This window comes from Ranitomeya variabilis, chromosome 5 (genome assembly GCF_051348905.1).
Source record: "Ranitomeya variabilis isolate aRanVar5 chromosome 5, aRanVar5.hap1, whole genome shotgun sequence".
Classification (NCBI taxonomy): domain Eukaryota; kingdom Metazoa; phylum Chordata; class Amphibia; order Anura; family Dendrobatidae; genus Ranitomeya; species Ranitomeya variabilis.
The window spans coordinates 170,991,403-171,012,251 of NC_135236.1; the positions used below are offsets into that span (position 1 = coordinate 170,991,403).

Sequence of the window (20,849 nt, forward strand, 5' to 3'; positions counted from 1 at the left end):
TTACTAATCAGTTTAGAAAGCCACTCACTATATTATACAGTCCAGGTAGATAGCACAGCTTATGCGGTTGGTTTAGTGAAATGTGCAATAGCCTTTCTTTTTTAATCTGCTATTCTTTGTATCTTTCGTACCTTGCACAGAGCTTGGTATCCAAAACTGTGGAAACAAAAAATAACACATGTACAGTGCAAATTGCAAATAAGTATTTGAAGATGTGGGAAAAATCTGTCATGGGGATAACAGACATTAGTTGTTACAATGTAGAAACCAAACAGAAACAATTTAATTTAGTAGCTGAATTTTAATTTCTGATTGGAATTTATTTGTAACTAGATAATGATTTGATAAGAATATGCTCAACATCCTGAAAGTGATACACAATATACCCAAAGTTCACCAATAAAGATATACATACATGGTTTACATCTACCAACTGCATTTTATGAATAAGAAAAACAAGTAACGTTCATTAGCATTCTTCCTTTCGTATTGTCATACAATGTTTTATATTGAGTTCATATTGTATTTGATTAGCTCTGGGCATTAAATAATTTTATATAACAAAAACAATCAAATTGAGAACATTTTCATGTGACCGTTCCTTCAATTAATCATAGACGTTTGTTGAATCACAGCTTTCAAAACAGAAAAATAATGTCAGATCAAAGGTTAATAACTTGGCAGCATAGTCAGATAACAAAACGGGATACATGTATCTGTACAACAAGCATTCATGTAATATAAGCAAATATTACATTTACATTAAAATTACATTTATTGTTTGTGCAAATGTACATATAAGCCATCTGACAGAACTCATGTAGACATTTGGCTACACGCTGATCTAAAATCTTAGAATAGATTTCACATAACCCGTTGATATATTTTCACATTTCAGGATTTGTACAAATTGTTTTTCACTGGTTTTCATCTCTGCTGCGTCTACTGGGATATCAGAGAACACCATCTCCATATAAAACTATTTACTAAAAGCACGCTGCAGGCCATGTTTTAATTAATGTTTACAGCACATCCAAGAGGTCTGGATGAATCAGAAGACAGATTTGCAATGTATCTGTAGTGATCTCAGAGGCAGCTGCTGCCAAGGCCATTTGTCCTCAAGTCCGAGTTGTTTGAAGAGCCGTTGTAAGACTGAAAAGTTTGCATCTCCTGGTTCAAAATGGTCATCTTTTTAGTACGAAAAGATGACATTGAGCAGTGGAATGATCCTGTCACTGAGGAGCTTGTGTCAGTGTCTGAGGTCTTTCTTCTTCCACAGTAGCGTTGAAGACCTTTTCGAAAGTGTATTGTAAAAAGGCCGTATGTGATGGGATCTAGACAGGCATTGACAAGGCCAAAGATGAAAAGGATATGTGTGAGGGATTGAGAAACTTTCTCTTCCATGGTCTCAGGATAGAACCAATACCACAACCCAAGGAGATAGTAAGGGGTCCAGCAAATGATAAAAGAGCTAACAATTACAATGCTCATTTTCAGAGTCCTCATCCGTGCTTTGGGGATGTTATTCTTGGAGCGCCGGAGGTAAACTTCTTTAGAAGACACTATAATATAATAGAAAAACATTTTGGTCTAACATTTCTGACATAACAGAAAGAAAATGAAAATATTATACAGTATTGTACCAAATTATTAAGCAAGAGTGGAAAAAATGTTGCAAAGTAAAACTGCTTTCAAAAATAGGAGTGTTGATAGTTTATTTGTAGCAATTAATAAAATGAAAAGTGAAGAAACAACTTGGAAATCTGAATCAAATCAATATTTGGCTTGACCACCCTTTGCCTTGGAAAATACGTCAAATCATGGTGTCTAGGTAGATTTGCATACAGTTTTTTGAAGGAACCAGCAGTAAGAATGTTTCAAACATCTTTGAGAACTAACCACAGATCTTCTGTGGATGCAGACTTGCACAAATCATTCTGTCTCTTCATGTAATCAAATACAGACTGGATGTTGAGATTAGGGTTCTTTGAGGGCCATATAATCAATTCCAGCACTCCTCGTTCTGCTGTACTCTGAAGATACTTCTTAATGACATTGGCTGTATGTTTGGGGTCTTTGTTCTGCTGTAGAATACATTTGGAGCCAATCAGATGCCTCCTTCATGGTATTGCATGATGGATGAGTAGCTGTCTGCGTTTCTCAGCATTGTGACTCCAAAAAATGGGCAATGTTTAGGACCGTGTAGACGTAGTGGTCAGCCAAGGAAGTATCCAGCAACGCCAGCAGCTCAAAACTGGATGTAACCAGTAGGACCCAGCTGTATCCATCTACTCTTCAGAGAAGTGTGTCCATAAGTCATCTTCATGGAAGAATTACTGACAAAAACTAATCCTTTGTCACAAAAACAATACAAGTGACTCAACTATAAAAAAAAAAAAACAAAGAAAGAAACTAGGGTGCAGAAAAATGTCAGCACGTGCTCTGGACTGATGAGTCAAAATGTGAAATATTTTGCTGTAACAGAAGACAGTTTGCACAAGGACTGGAGAGCAGTACAATAATAAGTGTCTGCATGCAACAGTAAAGTATGCTGGAGGTTTCTTGCTAGTTTTGGCAGCACTTCAGCAGATGGAGTTGAGGATTTACTCAAGAGTAAAAGTAAAGTGTCCTTAATGCTGAGAAATACAGGCAGATACGTATCCGTCATGCAACACAGGTAAGTGTCTAATAGGCTCCAAATGTTTTATAAAATATTATGTATTATATAAATAAATATAGACTATTGAGTGGTGCACATGCGCGGATCACAGACCTGCAGGGATGACAGCTAGTGGACTGCCGTGGTGCGGGGCTTCCATGTCATCTGCATAGACGATCTGGTGCTTTCGCCCAAGTGACCGTGATCTGCCTCCCTAGTTACCCCAGGAATCTGTTTGATCTGCGCATGCGCCAATACGCCCAGTATCTAGCATTATTTCCTGCGTCCGTGCAGCGGTACAGAGTCTTATTACATCGTGCATGATTTCCTATTTCCGCACAGCTACGTGGAGACTTCTCTGCACGGGCGCATGCGCCATTAACACATAAATCCCTATATCACCACAGCTGATGACCACTCTCCTACGCAATTCATTACATCCAACCAGCAACGCAGTACATGCTATTTAAACCGGCATGCCCCCTGCCCTGACACGCCTCCCGAAGAAGCATTACGAAACGCGCGTCGAGACAGAGGGACGCCGAGGAATTTCACTTGGCTGCACATCAGGTACATCAGGTACATTTGTGCTTTATCACTACTGGCCATAGCGTAGTTAGGTACACAGGGACAAACTCAGTTTTGCCCAGGAATGTTCCAACAGTGTTTTTTTTTTGGTTATACACATACCTTGTATTTAAGGGCTTGTTACTTATTCCCTGATTTAGGCTAATATATTTGTAATTTACTGAGGTGTATTACCAGGGGCAATACTTTATTCATTTTCTGTACATGCAGCCATTGTTATATAATATCCTATGGAAGTGAAGTCCCTCTTTTTTGGACCAAGTACCCTTTTTATAATGTATATTTTGTCTTTTTAATCTTTATGAATAAAGAATTGTTTTTATTTTAGTACCACTGTGGAGATCATTCTTTATTTATGTCTGGTCACCTGCTAGTGAGATTCCAAATGTATTCTGCAGCAGGACAATGACCCCAAAAATACAAGCAATGCCATTAAGAACTGTCTTCAGAGTAAAGAAGAATATAGAGTCCTGTAAGTGATGATATGTTCCCAAAGGATCCCTGACCTTATCATCATCTAGTCTGTCTTCTAAGACAGAAGGGTTTGTGCAAGCCTGCATCCACAGAAGATTTGTGCTTTTCCCTGCAGAGTTCCTTCAAAATCTTGATTTAGATGTTTATTTTGCAGGACCTGGTCCATCAGTATTGGGTGGACACTAGATAGGTGCCCTGAGAAACACCTGTTACCTGATGGTATTCCAGCTCTTCTTTTGATTAACTGGCCTAGTGCAATATCATTGTTGACGCACATATGGAACCACACAAGGTCGGCAAACCAAAAAAAAGAGTCATGTATGCTGTCAAGTATGAAGCATTTTTAAAGCTCCCATCCAATGACCATAGAATGAATCATTGACGTACCATGTTGACTGGGTCTTACATATAGATTTGCCCCAACTCTATTAATTACATCATAAATTATATTCTTATCATTGTGCAAAAAAGATGACAGGTCCAACTCTCAGGTGCACTATAGCACTGAAATACTACAAATCTCAATGGGCCTCATAAAAACTGTCAATATATATGTTACCGCTGCTGCTGCTCGCCGCGGTCCTGACGCTGAGTCCGGGCGCGTTCGCTCCTCCTCTCTTGCTGGGGTGTCTGCTCCAGCTGCTGCGCGCTCCAGTCGCTCTGTCGCTCTCCCCCTCCCTGCAGCGGTGCGCTCCCGGCGTTCCACTTCCGGGTCCGGGCATGTCAGTGACTTCTCTTCACTTCCGGGGTCTTCTGTCTCTGGGGGAATGCTGAGTCTGTGCAGGCGCTCAGGATTTGTCAATAGGAGCAGGCGCATTGTACCTAATTCTACTTCCTGGGGTCCAAGGTCAGTAGTTCCCACAACCAATCCCGCTTCTGCCTCTGCTATAAGAGGCGGTCTCCCCAGCGCTTAGGTGCCTGATTGTCATAGCATTGTCTGTGCTTCTGGCCCTTCTTTCCTGTGCTAGTGCTTAGTACTCAGTTCCGTCTGGTTCAGTGCTTGGCTTCGCTCCTCTTCGTTATTTGCTCCTTATTGTCCCTTTTGGATTCCCTTTTGTTTTTGTCTTGTTTTCTTACGTCACCATTTTGTTGTTTTCCACAGTCTCTTTTCGTCCCGGTTTCCTGCCTCCAGTTGTTCTAAGTCTACCCGAGTCCCTCATCGGTGCCTTCCATTTCTCCATCTGGGAGCCGTCCCTCTCGGTACTTCCACCGTGGGTAAGTGACCTCTGGGCCTGCCCCTTACGGTCCCTGTATAGGGGTCAGTTCATCTCTAGGTCCGCTCACCCAGGGGTAGGTCTTCCCACGATCCAGAGGGTCCACTCTCTTTCCCTTGCCTTGACCGTTATAGTACAATCAGGCCATGGACCCCGCTAGTACACCCTTTTCGGCCCAGAAGGAGCTGGCTCATTTGCGCGATAACCAGCAGCGCATAATGGCCTTCATGAAGACCATGGAGTCACGCTTAACATCTCTGCAAGCAGCAGATCCAGTGAATGCCGCCCAGCTAGCGAGCCAACAGCAGGACCTTTCCCAACAGCGAGATACTCAGACCCGCATGCAGAGTTATATGGCATCAATAGATGATCGCCTGTTTAGTTTACAGTCGGTTCCTGCTGCCTCCGCTCCGGCGTCTTCTCTTGACTCCACTCCTATTCCCTCCTCTCATCCTCCTCCTCGTTTGGGTAAACCCCCCCGGTATAGTGGCGATCCCAAACTCTGCAGAGGGTTTCTGAATCAATGTTGTGTCCATTTCGAGCTTCTGCCTCAGCAGTACTCCACTGATCGAGCTAGAGTAGCGTTTAGTGTCTCATTTGGAGGGGGAAGCTTTGGCTTGGATTAATCCCTTGTGGGAGCGTGATGATCCCGTAGTCTCTCACTTAGAGGATTTCCTTGAGACCTTTTGTAAGGTTTTTGATGAGCCCGGACATTTAGCTTCTACGACTGAGTCTCTTTTTAATTTACATTAGGGTTCCCTATCTGTCGGACAGTATGCCATCTGCTTCCGTACTCTGGCTTCGGAACTGGGATGGAATAATGAGGCTCTTGTGGGCGCTTTTTGGCAGGGTCTGTCTAGCCGGATTAAGGACAAGCTCACCGGACGTGACACTCCAACCACTCTGGAGGATCTCATCTCACTCGCTACCCGCATAGACCTTCGCTTTCAAGAGCGATCTCGTGAGTCAGCTAGAGAGAGGAGACCTAATTTTTCAACTCCTTCCTCCCGTTGGTCCAGTAGTCCTCGAGTCCCCGCCACAACTACATCTACCTCCTCTACACCTGAGCCCATGCAAGTGGATCGAGTAAGGTTGGCGGAGCAACGCCGAAAGGAGAGGCGTACTCAGGGTCTCTGCTTTTATTGTGGTAGTGCCGCCCACTTGCTACATAGCTGTCCAGAAAGACCGGAAAACTTCTCCGCCTAGGACAGGTAAGAGAGGCCTCCCTAGGTGTCCCTGCTTCCTCTCAACCTTTAACTCTTTTTGTTTTACTTATTTCCAACCAGGGTCGTTCCTCCGAAGTTGCGTATGTGGATTTGGGCGCGGCAGGTAATTTTATCAGTCTTGAGGCGGCTCGGAGGCTTCGCATTCCAGTTTTCTCTTTGGACTCTCCTCGTCTAATTGCAACGGTGGATGGGAGACCCTTACAAGAAACAATCTCATTGGTTACTGAGGAGGTGGAATTACAGATCGGGGCTCTTCATCACAAAAGGATTGCTCTTTATGTTCTGCCGAATCTCTCTCACGCCTTATTGCTCGGTCTTCCCTGGCTTCGTGTTCATGAGCCTACTCTTAATTGGCGCACTGGAGATGTGCTGCGATGAGGTCCCACTTGTCATGTACGATGTCTACGGTCTGTTTGCCCAGTCTTCTCTCCTCAATCCACTTGTGTTCCTGAAGGATTACCTTCTCCTTACTGGTCTTTTGCGGACGTCTTCAACAAGCAAGAAGCTGAGAGTCTTCCTCCACACCAGCCCTATGATTGCCCGATTGATCTCCTTCCCTGTTGCTCACCACCTAGAGGAAGAATCTACCCTTTGTCGGCAGCAGAGACCCAGTCTATGTCCGAGTACATCAATGAGAATCTGGCAAGAGGATTCATCCGAAAATCTTCCTCTCCCGCTGGAGCGGGGTTTTTCTTTGTAAAAAAGAAGGATGGTTCTTTACGTCCTTGTATTGATTATCGAGGGTTGAACAACATCACAGTCAAAAACAAGTACCCTCTGCCTCTCATTCCAGAGCTCTTCGACCGTCTTCGTGGTGCTCGTATCTTCACTAAGCTTGACTTGCGGGGTGCTTACAACCTTATCCTTATACGCTCTGGTGACAAATGGAAGACCGCCTTTAACACTCGGGACGGCCACTACGAGTATTTGGTTATGCCTTTTGGCCTTTGCAATGCCCCCGTGGTTTTTCAAGAATTCGTCAATGATGTATTCCGAGATCTTCTCTACTCTTGTGTAGTAGTATATTTGGATGACATCCTTGTTTTTTCTTCAGATCTCCCATCTCATCGAAGAAGTGTTCGCAAAGTCTTGCAACATCTGAGAGAGAACCACCTGTATGCCAAGTACGAGAAATGTCTGTTCGAACAGACCTCCTTGCCGTTTCTAGGATACATCATCTCGGATTCTGGTATAAAGATGGATCCTGAAAAAGTGAGTGCCATACTTAATTGTCTGCGACCCTGTGGAGTAAAAGCCATCCAACGATTTATTGGGTTTGCCAATTATTATAGGCAATTCATTCCGCATTTCTCGTCTGTGATCCAGCCTCTCTCCATTCTCACCCGTAAAAGTTCCAGTTCGAAAGCATGGACCCCGGATGCTGAGAATTCCTTTGAATCTCTTAAGAAGTCTTTTTCCTCCGCTCCAGTCTTGCATCACCCTGAAGTTAATAAACCCTTCATTCTGGAAGTAGACGCTTCTTCTACGGGTGCCGGAGCTGTGCTCTCGCAAAGGACTTCAGAAGGTCGGGTGGTTCCCTGCGGCTTCTATTCCAAGGCTTTTTCGATTTCTGAACTAAACTATGCTATTGGAGATTGTGAGTTGTTAGCCATCAAATTGGCTTTGGAGGAATGGAGGTATCTGTTAGAGGGATCTGTACATACATTTGTAATCTACTCTGATCATAAAAATCTTGCGTATCTGCAAACTGCGCAAAGACTAAATCCTCGACAAGCCAGATGGTCTCTATTTTTTGCCTGTTTCGAATTTGAGTTATGCTTTCGGCCCGGCAACAAGAACGTCAAAGCAGATGCGCTGTCTAGGTCTTTCCAGCCGCCGGATACTGTGGAACAGCCAGCATACATTATAGGTCCCTCCAAAGTCATAACCGTGGCGCCGTTACAGATGATTCTTCCTCCACCTGGTAAAACCCTCGTCTTGGACTGCGACAAAGAGAGAGTGTTGTCCTGGGGTAATTCTTCTAAATTGGCTGGTCATGCAGGTTCGAAGAAGACTTTCCTCCTCATCTCTCGGTATTATTGGTGGCCTACATTACGCCTGGATGTCAGAGAATTTGTCGCATCTTGTCCTTCCTGTGCCAGGAACAAGGTACCCAGACAGTTACCTTTTGGCAATCTCCTTCCTCTTCCAGTTCCGTCAGTACCTTGGCAGCATATTGCCATGGATTTCATTACCGACTTACCAAGCTCCTCCGGATGTACAGTCATCCTTGTCGTAGTGGACCGGTTCTCCAAAATGGCTCACTTCATTTCGCTACCCGGTTTACCTTCTGCTCCTGAGTTGGTGAAGATATTCATCCAGAACATTTTCAGACTCCATGGCTTTCCTCTTCACAGCGTGTCTGACAGAGGAGTACAATTTACTTCCCGCTTCTGGAGAGCTCTGTGCAAACTCCTAAAGATGTCTCTGGATTTTTCTTCCGCCTATCACCCTCAAACTAATGGTCAAGCTGAGCGAACCAACCAGACTTTAGCCACCTATCTGCGACACTTCACCAATGCTCATCATAATGATTGGGTCGATCTGCTTCCTTGGGCTGAGTTTGCTTTCAATAACCACTCCAGTGAAGCCTCAGCGAAGACTCCTTTCTTTGTTGTGTTCGGACAGCATCCTGGTTTGCCTCTACCAGTGTCTTTAGTCTCTGGAGTCCCAGCCGCAGATTCCTTTGCTCGCAAGTTTTCCACGATCTGGGGTGAGGTTAAGAAGACGCTCAATAGAGCATCTTTAAGAATGAAGAGACAAGCCGACAAGAAGCGCTTAGATTCCCCTCCTTTCATGCCCGGAGACAAAGTCTGGCTTTCTTCGAGATACATCAGACTCAAGATTCCATCCTACAAGCTAGGTCCACGCTACATTGGTCCTTTTGAGATTCTGCATCGAGTCAACGACGTCACCTACAAGCTGAAACTACCTGCCTCGCTCCGTATTCCCAATACCTTTCATGTCTCTCTACTTAAACCAGTTATCTTTAACCGCTTCCATCCTTCATCTAGTTCTTCTTCGCAACCAGTCAGCACTGACAACATTTTCAAGGTGAGGGATATTTTAGCTGTTAAGAAAATTAGTGGAAAGGATTTTTTCTTGGTTGATTGGAAGGGTTTTGGCCCTGAGGAGAGATCTTGGGAGCCTTTGGAGAACATTGATGCCCCTCGTATTCTTAACAAATTTTTTGCCAGTTTACGTAGGGGGAGTTGTAAGGAAGGGGGTACTGTTACTGCTGCTGCTGCTCGCCGCAGTCCTGACGCTGAGTCCGGGCGCGTTCGCTCCTCCTCTCTTGCTGGGGTGTCTGCTCCAGCTGCTGTGCGCTCCAGTCGCTCTGTCGCTCTCCCCCTCCCTGCAGCGGCACGCTCCCGGCGTTCCACTTCCGGGTCCGGGCATGTCAGTGACTTCTCTTCACTTCCGGGGTCTTCTGTCTCTGGGGGAATGCTGAGTCTGTGCAGGCGCTCAGGATTTGTCAATAGGAGCAGGCGCATTGTACCTAATTCTACTTCCTGGGGTCCAAGGTTAGTAGTTCCCACAACCAATCCCGCTTCTGCCTCTGCTATAAGAGGCGGTCTCCCCAGCGCTTAGGTGCCTGATTGTCATGGCATTGTCTGTGCTTCTGGCCCTTCTTTCCTGTGCTAGTGCTTAGTACTCAGTTCCATCTGGTTCAGTGCTTGGCTTCGCTCCTCTTCGTTTTTTGCTCCTTATTGTCCCTTTTGGATTCCCTTTTGTTTTTGTCTTGTTTTCTTACGTCACCTTTTTGTTGTTTTCCACAGTCTCTTTTCGTCCCGGTTTCCTGCCTCCAGTTGTTCTCAGTCTACCCGGGTCCCTCATCGGTGCCTTCCGTTTCTCCTTCTGGGAGCCGTCCCTCCCGGTACTTCCACCGTGGGTAAGTGACCTCTGGGCCTGCCCCTTACGGTCCCTGTATAGGGGTCGGTTCATCTCTAGGTCCGCTCACCCAGGGGTAGGTCTTCCCACGGTCCAGAGGGTCCACTCTCTTTCCCTTGCCTTGACCATTATAATATATATATTTTCACTCAAACATCCAACGAAAACTCAGCTTTAATTCGTTAAACTACCCTGGAAAAAGTAAAGCAGAGCTGTCAACTGTTCAAGTGGGCAGAGTTTTGATAAATTTGTCCCTTTGACTCACAAGTGACAGTCTAGGGCTTCTCTCTGACCGCAATATGGTAGATAAGAAGTCCAGTGTTAGCCCAGAATGATTCATTGTTGAAAATCGGACATTAGAGAAGATACATGTAAATCTACATCTGTCATACAAATGATGTATCTACAGCGTCTGATTTTGAATAGTAAAACATCTTATTTTAATTTTAGGTAATGTGAAGTACAAACATACCATTTTCTGATACGTTGCCCCATTACCCGTCCCATAGTTAGTGTCTTAGATACTAATGGCATTCCCACTATAAACGTTAGTGACCTGTACACATGAGGGGCCCAGAACTACTAAGAGAAGTCGTACATCCCAGCTTACAATGGTAATGGTTTTATCTCAGCATAGTACTTACAGGTTCCCTTGCTCATGCGCTTTGAGATTTCCAGCAGAATTCTTGAATAACAGAAAATCATGATCAGCAGAGGAAGCAGGAAGAGGCACACAAAGCTCACCATGTTGTAGGTTGTTTCCTGCCAGTGCTCCTGGAAACTGCCTCTGGTGGTGCACTGGGTGAAGTTCTGTGGCTCAGTGATTGTTACTGTATGAAACAGAAAGAGCTGGAAGGAAAGGGGAGACAGACAAAAGACTTGTTTTATCTATGCAACATCAATGTAATGATTTCCAGCAACACCAAAAAAGCAAAAGGGCAGATTTACAAATCTCTATGCACTTTTTCACCTTGCTGAGTGGTTGTGTTTTATTAAGAAAGACCATAGTTTTAAGATATGAAGCAATGTCCCACAAAGTTGGTGCAAAATTGGTCTAAAGTAGGTCAACGAATATCCCATTGACACTTCTAAGTTTTGCAGATATGTTCTATTACATGTTTTTGTGGATAGAACACACCCATCATAGAAAATAGCCCAAATCAAGTGTGCCTTTTTGCAGACCAATTGTCCACAAAAAAGAGGCAGAAACATGTCTGAAATAATCTAAATCACATACCAAATTTACACATATCAACAAATGGTTGTAAGACAGTGGTGTACCACTAATAGCGGCAGATTATGCTGCCACTATAGGATCCATTAGTCGGGGGGATCTCAGTGCCCGCTCCAACACTGCCACACACCCGGCATCATACTTTCAACTGTATCTGCATCCTAGATACAGATCCAGTTGAAAGCAATGAATGAACAGCGAGCCATCAGCTCCCTGCTCTAACATTCTCCCTGTGCGTCTGAGCTCTGATGCAATAATGTCACCACACTGTGCCTGCTGTGCAGAGCTTTAGACCACATGCTACAGCCTGGAGCAGCAGGTGAATGGAGAGAGGTACAGGAAAGATATATATCTTGGTACCGTGTTAGCCAGTAGATACAAAAATATTTAGAATTACACAGGTCTCTTCATCGGGCAAAGACTAAAAGAAATTCTGAAGAATCATATTTATGCACAACATAGCACAGAAAACAAAACAAAAAAAAAAAAAACATGTATAAGACAGGTGACATGAAGCAGAATTACCATGGGTGATAAACAGTTGTGTCCATAAATATTGGGCCAGTTCTTAGATAAGGAATGTTTTATTGTCCTCTGATTGGGGTTGGTTCTGTTGTGATGACCCCACATGGTCTGAGGGGCAAGTTCCTTAGTTGATGTAAAAAGACATAAATCCATGCGACACATTCATTCCTGCAGTGAGACTGTCAAAGGTCGTCATCAGTTTATATTCCCAGACTCTCCTGTCTCTCTTAGATTTGAAGCTACCTTTTAACACAAGTAATTTCATGTCCATAATGTTATGATTTGGGAGACAAAAATGTATTACCACAGGTAGATCCATTCTTTTTTCTCTTATTGTGTGGCGGTGAGAATTCATTCTTGTTCTAAGCTTTTGCCCTGTCTCCCCCACATACAGACCCCCAGGTCTTTTTACATCAACTAAGGAACTTGCCCCTTAGACTATGTGGGGTCATCACAACAGAACCAGACCCCAATCAGAGGACAATAAAACATTCCTTATCTAAGAACTGGCCCAATATTTATGGACACAACTGTTTATCACTCATGGTAATTCTGCTTCATGTCACCTGTCTTATACATGTTTTTTTTTTTGTTCTGTGCTATGTTGTGCATAAATATGATTCTTCAGAATTTCTTTTAGTCTTTGCCTGATGAAGAGACCTGTGTAGTCTCGAAATCTTGCAATTTGTTACCATCTTTTCAGTTAGCCATTAAAAGGTATCAACCACTGAGGACTCTCAATTCTAAATATTTGGAGAGGGGTAAGCATTTTTTTTTAAATCAATGAGTACATTGTGACGGTCATTATACTATTTGGAGGGCCTTTATACTATTTGGAGGGTTACATGGGAGCCATTATACTATTTAGAGGGCTATATGGGAACCATTATACTATTTGGAAGGCTATGTGGGGTCCATTATACTACTTGGAGAGCTATGTGGGGGGCTTTCATACTGTGTGGTGGCAATTATTCTATTCGGAGGGCTGTGTGGGTGTCAGTATACTGTATGGAGGTAAAACTGTATGGAAGTCTGTGTGGAGGCCATTATACTGTTTAGAGAGCAATGTGGTGGAACAATTGTACTATTTGGAGATCTGTGTGTGGACCATTTATACTGCTTGGATGGCTATTGGTGAGCCAATGACAGTGTGAAGGGCTATGTATAGTTATTTGTTAACCCTTGTATAGTATTTGAATCTTGAATAAAATAAGTGCTTTTCTGATTTTTTATTTAAGAAGTTCTGTTCTAAATCTAAAGAGATTTTTTTTCTATTGTTGGAGTTTGTTTTATTTTGTGTTTCTCTTCCAGAGTTTATTTTATTTAATTTAGATACTATTTTTTCTTTTTCTTTCCTAGAGCCTAACTCAATAAGGAGGCCTTTCAGCACAACTTTATGTGCCTCCAATATGTTAGTCACATGTACCTTCGAGAAAGTTTTATTTGAAATAGTTTCTTATGTATTCTTTGGACTCATTGTTATTTATAAGGATGTTATTCATTTTGCAATCCAATGGACATTTCTTTTGAGGGTTCAAAATGATATTAAGAAATACTGGGGCATAATCTAAGTATATGATGGAATCATGAAAGGCTTTCTTAACTGTATTCAGAAAGTGGTGTAGTAAGAATAAATCTATTAAATATATTCTTGAATACTTATTATATACTGAGGAAAAAAAGGAATAGCCCTTAGTTGTTGGATGTAATTGTTTCCAATTGTCAATCTAACGCAGCTTTGCCATAGATTTTTTTTTAATATAACGGAATGTCTTCAGTGGTACAGATGAATGACTATCAGAGGTGTCTAATGGAGGGTATATAGGTAGGGTAAAGTTTACTCCTACTATCTGTATGCCTTCAGAAGATTTGCTGAGTGATGTGAATATTTTTTAAAGAAGTATTGGCGGTTTGCGCATTTGGAGCATACTGTAAATATGTACCAGAGTATAAATGTATTGTGGATCATGCATTTCAGAAAAATAAATCTTCCATCATCATCTCAGTTACCATGTTTACAGGTAAAGGGGATTTTTCTACTAATCACAATAGAGACACCTTTATTATTTTTAAATGGTGAACTTGAGTTGTACCATCTAGTATAAATTTTCTTTTTGGTGAATGGAATGTATGGTTTTTTTAAAATGGGTCTTGTCATGGTTTGGCTGGTGTAGGTAGCTCGGTGTTTCAAGGGTTAATGTTTACAGCCTCCCTTTGGCGTTTGTTAGCCTTTATATAGCCTCGTTTTGGGTCACTCCCTGTCAGTTATGCTCCTGCCCTCGGCTGAGTTGGTTGACCCTTTGTGTGCCTGTGCCTTGTGCCTGTTATCTTGTTGCTCATTTGGTTATGACCCGGTCTGACGCTTGTTGTGAGTTTGTCTGCTGTCTTGGTGCTGTTTATTTGCGTGCTTGGTTTTTTGACTCCTGCTTTGCCCTTAGACTACCCCCTTTGTCTGACCCCTCTGGTACCACGTTATCTCTCTGGTTGTGACCTCGGCATTTGTCCCTGACCACGTTCCTGTTTGCCCCTTCTGCTATTTGTGCCATTCTCTGGTTTTGACTTTCGCCTGTCTGACACTTCTCCTGCTTCACCCAGCAGTGTCTAGCTCTCCGGGACTCCGGGGTTTGGCTCCACCCCCAGACACTACCCCGGCAGTCACATATTTAAGGTCCTGTTCATCTGAAATACTTATCTTTACCACGGCTACACCACTCCTCCAAGATCCCTGATTGCGTACCCGGTATACTTTCACCCCAGCTCAGGACACCCGCACGGACCTGTCTGTAAGTACCGTGCTGGGTGCGTGACAGGTCTCTTGAAGAAAAGCAATATCTATTTCATTTTTTCCAAAAATCTCAGAATTTACAATCTCCTTTGAGGGATGTGTATACTTTTCACATTGTAGGTTACAATATTTAAGTTAGCCATGGTTTAACCTTTTCACCTCCGAGCCTGGTTTCACCTTCTTGACCAGGCCACATTTTACAATTCTGACCAGTGTCATTTTATGTGGTAATAGCTCTAGAGCACTTCAACAAATCCCAGTGATTCTAAGATTATTTTTTTGTGACACATTATACTTCATGTTAGAGGTAAATTTAGGTTGAAGTTTTTTGCGTTTATTTGTGAAAATATCGCAATTTGGGAATTTTACATTGTCACATGGGGAAATATGTAAAAATGGCACACACTTTCTGCTAAATGTGGCAATACCCCATATGCATCTGTACTGTACTACTTAGCCACACAGCAAGACTCAGGAGGGATGGAGCGCTATTTGACTCTTGGAGAACAAATTATTGCAGAATAGTTTGTGGACTCCATATACAGAGCCCCTGAGTGCCAGAAGAACATAATCCCCCCTCAAGTGACTACATTTTGAAAATAACACTCCTCTGGGAATGTATCTACAGGTGCAAGTGACGATTTTGACTCCATGGGTGTTTGCCAGAAACAAGCAACGGTGGATGTTGCTGAGTGCAAACTGCAAATCTATTATTGTAGTGCCTGTACAATCTAGTGCGCATAAGTTGTAGTACCCAGTATATTGTAGTACCCATACATTATTGTACCCATACATTGTACCCAGTATGTGCTTCTGGAGACATGGACCCTGTAAAATACCGTATTTTCCGGCGTACAAGACGACTTTTTAACCCCTGAAAATCTTCTTAAAAGTCGGGGGTCGTCTTGTACGCCGGGAATCGCCTTGTACGCCGGGTGTATATGGTGGGTGGGGGGGGGAGTGATCCTGATGACGACGAGGGGGCGTCTCACAGAAAAGTGAGTATCCCCCATTACCTTATCATAGCGCTGCAGCGTGGGGTCTCTGTGCTGGGAGCGGCGGCGGCTGCTGTGCTGTGGCGGCTCCTCTTCTGCAGTGTGGGGCCTGTGGGGCGGTGGCGGCGGCGGCGTATCTTCATGCAGTCGGGGCTCCTCCGGCATCTCAGCCTGGAAGCCCCGCCGGCAACTCCATCGGTACAATGCGCTGGCCTCCGGGAAAATGGCCGCTGCTTAGATTCAGATCTCGTTGAGATCTGAATCTGAGCATGCGCAGCCCCCAGCGGCCGGGCCACCGCATCGCACCTATTGAGCTGCCTCCGGGAAAATGGCCACTGCTCAGATTCAGATCTCGTCTCCCGAGATCTCGGGACGAGATCTGAATCTGAGCAGCGGCCATTTTCCCGGAGGCCACCTGACCGCATTGTACCCATGGAGTTGCCGGCGGGGCTTCCAGTCTTTGAGATGCCGGAGGAGCCCCGACTGTATGAAGATACGCCGCCGCCACCGCCCCACAGCACCAGAGGCCCCACACTGCAGAAGAGGAGCCGCCACAGCACAGCACAGCACAGCACAGCAGCCGCCGCTCCCAGCACAGAGACCCCACGCTGCAGCGCTATGATAAGGTAATGGGGGATACTCACTTTCCTGTGAGACGCCCCCTCGTCCTCATCAGGATCACTCCCCCCCCCCAAAAGGCACATATTCACCGGCCCTATAAGACGACATAGGGTGTATAAGAAGACCCCCGACTTTTAAGAAGATTTTATTTTTTAACTGGTAAAGTTGGGGGGTCGTCTTATACGCCCAGTCGTCTTATACGCCGGAAAATACGGTAATCAAACTCTCGCCACTACAGAAATTCCAAACATGTAGACACTAACCGTGGCCTACGCACATTGTGGGGCTCAGAATGGAGGGGGCATTTGGTTGTGTGAGTGCACAATTCACTGGATTTCTTTTGGGGGTGCAATGAGCCAATTTGCTTTTCCAGAGCCTTTGTACTACCAGTAACGTGGAAGCCCCCTATATTTCAATTGACAGATGGCAACCTGAGTAGTGACTTTCTTTTTTCATTCGGTTGAAGCTTTTATTGATAACATTTTACATAACATTTTGGACCACATTTATGCTGCACATTAGGACTCCTTCACATGCCTTGGTGATTCCTGAACAGGAAAAACCAGTACTGTGGAAATCCGTGGTCCGTGTCCATGTGACATCTGTGTGTCTGTGTGCTGTCCGTGTCTGTGTGTCCGTGGGCTGTCAGTGTGACACCTATAGAATGAAATGCAGCATAAATATTGTAGAGTTTTATGTATTAAAGATGTTCAAAGATGGAGATAGATAGAGATGAGGAACATGATCGATGATAGATAGATATATGTCAGTGCGATTTCGAATCAATGCTTTGCGTGCTTGTTTTTCTTTCAAATAAATACATAAATAATAAAACAGGGCTTGAGGTCTCCCATAATTTTCATAACCTGCTGATGGAAACCAATGGGAGGGGGCTGATTTTAATTTTATGTGAAGGGGCCAATAGCCATAAAGGTTCGCAGGCTATTAATATCAGCTCACAGTTGTTTGCTTAGCCTTTACCGGTTATTATAGGGGAGACCCCCCAAAAAATAATGTGGGTCCCTCTTATAATTATGAAGCAGAAAGGCTAATCAGACAGCTGCTGGCTGATATTAATAGCCTAGGAAGGGGCCATGGATATTGGCCCCTACCAAACTAAGAATATCAGCCCTCAGCTCTTAGCCTCTCTCTTCCCACTTGGCCTAGTGCAGAAGCAAGTGGGGTAGATGTCAGCTATTTTATGGCCACTGACAGCAAGCCCATGGGTTAGTCATAGAGAGGCACCTATAAAACGACCTCATTACTAACCCCGTTGTCTAATTTAATAAAGACAAAGACGGAGTAAATTCCTTTAATTGAAATAAACACACAGACTCCTTTATTTGAGATAAAAACTCCCCGACCAACTTTTACCCATTTATTCAGCAAAAATGAAAATAAAAAAGCAAAGTTATGCTCACCTTTCCGTCTATTAATGGCCATGTCCCACGATTATCCAGATAGTTTAGCGAGCTGTCACATCAGTGATGATGTTCTCACGCGATATGTTGTGCAGGACTGAGGAGAGGTAGGAAAACATTCTGAATGGTCTTTCAAGACCAGTATAGGATGTACGCTTTTATCAAAAGTGTTGAAAAAAGGTTACCATCAGTTAATATGTTTCATATGCAGCTGGATGGGAAAAGGAAAGCAAACACCATTCCCAGCCAGGTGTTATATCAAAGATGGACCAACAGATCCATTGGGGCTTGGACTTGTGTGTATTTTTACAGCGATAGGGTGTGAAGTTCGTCTCCCAACAAAGTCTTAATTATCTTGTCATTAAAGGGGAGGCAGAGAGATGAAAAGAAAAAAAAAGGAGTGTACATTTGTAAAGTCATTACTTGCATAAATTACAACTAGTTTCTAGTGAATACATTTTGTAATATATATTACAACAATTTTCAATGAATTATAACCAGAAACATTTTGGGAAAAAAGTATCAGATATAGCAATATTTGCCACAGGAGTCTCTTTTCATATATAGGGTAAACTTACATTGCTGTCTAAATTTAGGACTGTATTAATAAATCTGTCCCAAAATGTGCCTTCATCTTAGACAAAGCGAAAAAAACAGTAAAAATTATACCATATAAAAATATATCAAAAATTTAGGTATTGTGGATGGGGGAAACCGAAAAATAGCAACCCCGAGGAAGCCCACAGGAAGGACGCACGTTGGGGCTGGCAGCATCTGGTGCCAGGTGGATATAATGGGTAAGAACTGAATGTGGCAGGGTTTTGCAATTTTCGCTCCCTTAAAGTGATATCCACCTCATTACTTAAGTGGTGGTATATATCCTTTTTACATATACAGTATATTTTATGCATGTGGTATATGAACTAGTACTTTTTCCGCATGGGAGTAATTACTGCATGAGCACTGGCACTTTATTAGACTTGCTGCTATTATTCGGTTTCCCCCATCCACTTTACCTATTTTTGGGACCATGTGCTTTACACTTGTGTTAATCAACTATCCACTTTGTCTTTTTATGTGATTTGTGTAATTTAGTCTTTTGTATTGCATTCCTTGAAAAAACTTTTGATATATTTTATATGGGATAATTTTTGCACTTTTTTCCTTCTGTGTGTTTTCATAATTATGGGAGTATCCCTTGCTAACATAGACCCCCTCACCACTGGGTATAGGGTTTCATCTATTATTGTTAATATGGGTTCTGTTCTAAGGATCCTGCTTAAAATGAAAAAAAGAAGCATTTAATGTAAAATGTTGGGTTGGGATATAGCATAGAAAAGTTAAGTCACCTCACCACTTACTATTATGCCTTACTTATACAATATGCATCAATAGAATATACTGAATGTGGCAAATCCGTGGTTCAGGGTACACATGCAGATTTATAGCGCCATCATATTTTGCGGTGCATTATTATTATCACGGTCCCCATTGGGGCTCACAATCTAAATTCCCTACCAGTATGTCTTTGCAGTGTGGGTGGAAATAGGAGAACCTGGAGGAAACCCACACAAACACGGGGCGAACATACAGACTCCTTGCAGATGTTGTCCTTGGTGGTGTTTGAACCAAGGATCCCAGTGCTGCAAAGTTACAGTGCTAACCACTGAGCCACTGTGCTGCCGATTAGTGTTGTGAATGACCTTTCTTGCCTATCAATGCCGTAGCACCTGGATCACAGTGTGGCAGGCTCTAATGGTGACACTGTTGCTGGTACTCAATGGAGCACTGTGGTTGGTCTACATAGTGTGTACTGTTAGTGACATAAGTGTGGATACATTGGCTACAATTAGTCTCAGGTTACCCAATTAATAGGAGAATAATGGCTGCATTTAGTATTAATTTTGTAATGACTTGTTGATTGATAGAATACAACATTCATTATTTTACGCTACGATGCTGAATCTCACAAATACCATTACAGGCTTGATTTTCTATAGAGCTGCCAGGGAAGCTTGGTTGATTACAGAGTTCCATAGTCAGCCACAAATCAATTGATATCTACATCAAGCAGCCGTATGATAAACGTAGACAACAGTGATACATAGAATTTAAAGAAGAATGCTCGGAAAAACTGCAGACATAATGGATCTGCTGGATTTTGGAGAATATTATTGTCAGTGTGGATGAGAGAAGGAGGCAGTGAATGAATGTGGAGGCACCTTCCGTGGACAATCTTTTAAAGTACATTGCAGAATTTCTATGCTTGGTTTGCCGTGCAGCCACTTTACATTTTGATGAGGCATTCAGGACTCCCACACACCTTATACAATGGAATCTGTGAATTCATGTTGAAAAAAAAGTTGACAACCACATTCTTTTTCATAGAAAGGAATAAGAGGTTCTCTTAGTCTCCCTATAGACATCAGTGAATAGTGCTATAATCACAAAGTATCAAACTAGGAAGAATTAATTGACATTTCTCCTTCCAAAAAAAACATTTTCACTTTATTTCTAAATGACTGAAAATGGTTCTATTGAAATTGAATGCCTTTATAGGAAAAGTTTAATTGATTTTAATATTGACATGAATGTCTGCAAAAGAGAAATACTTTGGAGGTTTTGCGGAGCTAAATGCTCCAAAATCCGGAAAGAGTATGTGCTAACAACCTCGTAGATGTTCCTTGCACTACATTTACAGTATGAAGGGCTGCAGCTATGTGAACAGGTCTTGGTTTAACATGTGCTAACGTGCGCCAAATAAATAGCACAAAGTAAGCTAATGAAGAGGTGTAGTAACGTTTGAGAAAAGCAGCAAGATGCACCAGATCTATCAAACAAAAGGAACCATGGTAAATTTGACGCATTTTCAGACTGATTAGTCTAAGCGTACAGTTTGCTCACATGGAGTATTTTGGTGTGAATTTTGAAACGGATCCTCTTCAAAAACCACATCACTGATAATTATTAAAATAATATTTAAAGATGTTTTTATGTGGATTTTGAAGCACAGAAAAGTAGTTCATGTTGACATGCCCTAAGGGTCTATTCAGACTAGCTGATATCGGTACTGTGCGTTGCTTGTTTCCTGATCAGCTAACAGACTGTCAATCACCCGAAGAACAAACAAAACAATTGTCAAATGAAATAATTTTTAAAACTTTCTTAAAAATCATCGTTCTTGGCATTGTCCAGTGAAAAATTGAAATATGCTAC

The 20,849-nt window shown here is 42.9% G+C and overlaps 1 protein-coding gene across 2 annotated transcripts in view; it reads right to left on the minus strand.

Annotated features, from left to right (window-relative positions):
- Window positions 1-284: 284 nt before the first annotated feature.
- Window positions 285-20,849, minus strand: part of LOC143773514 (gonadotropin-releasing hormone II receptor-like) — a 140,992-nt gene continuing 120,427 nt past the window's right edge. The window contains exons 3-4 of one of the 2 annotated variants that reach the window (XM_077260933.1): window positions 10,697-10,901; window positions 285-1,562 (exon numbers count right to left, since the gene is read on the minus strand). In XM_077260933.1, coding sequence (XP_077117048.1) covers window positions 1,087-1,562; window positions 10,697-10,901 — 681 coding nt within the window. In that variant the 3' untranslated portion in view covers window positions 285-1,086. The remainder of the gene's footprint in view (window positions 1,563-10,696; window positions 10,902-20,849) is intronic. The other variant, XM_077260934.1, reaches the window with a different exon arrangement.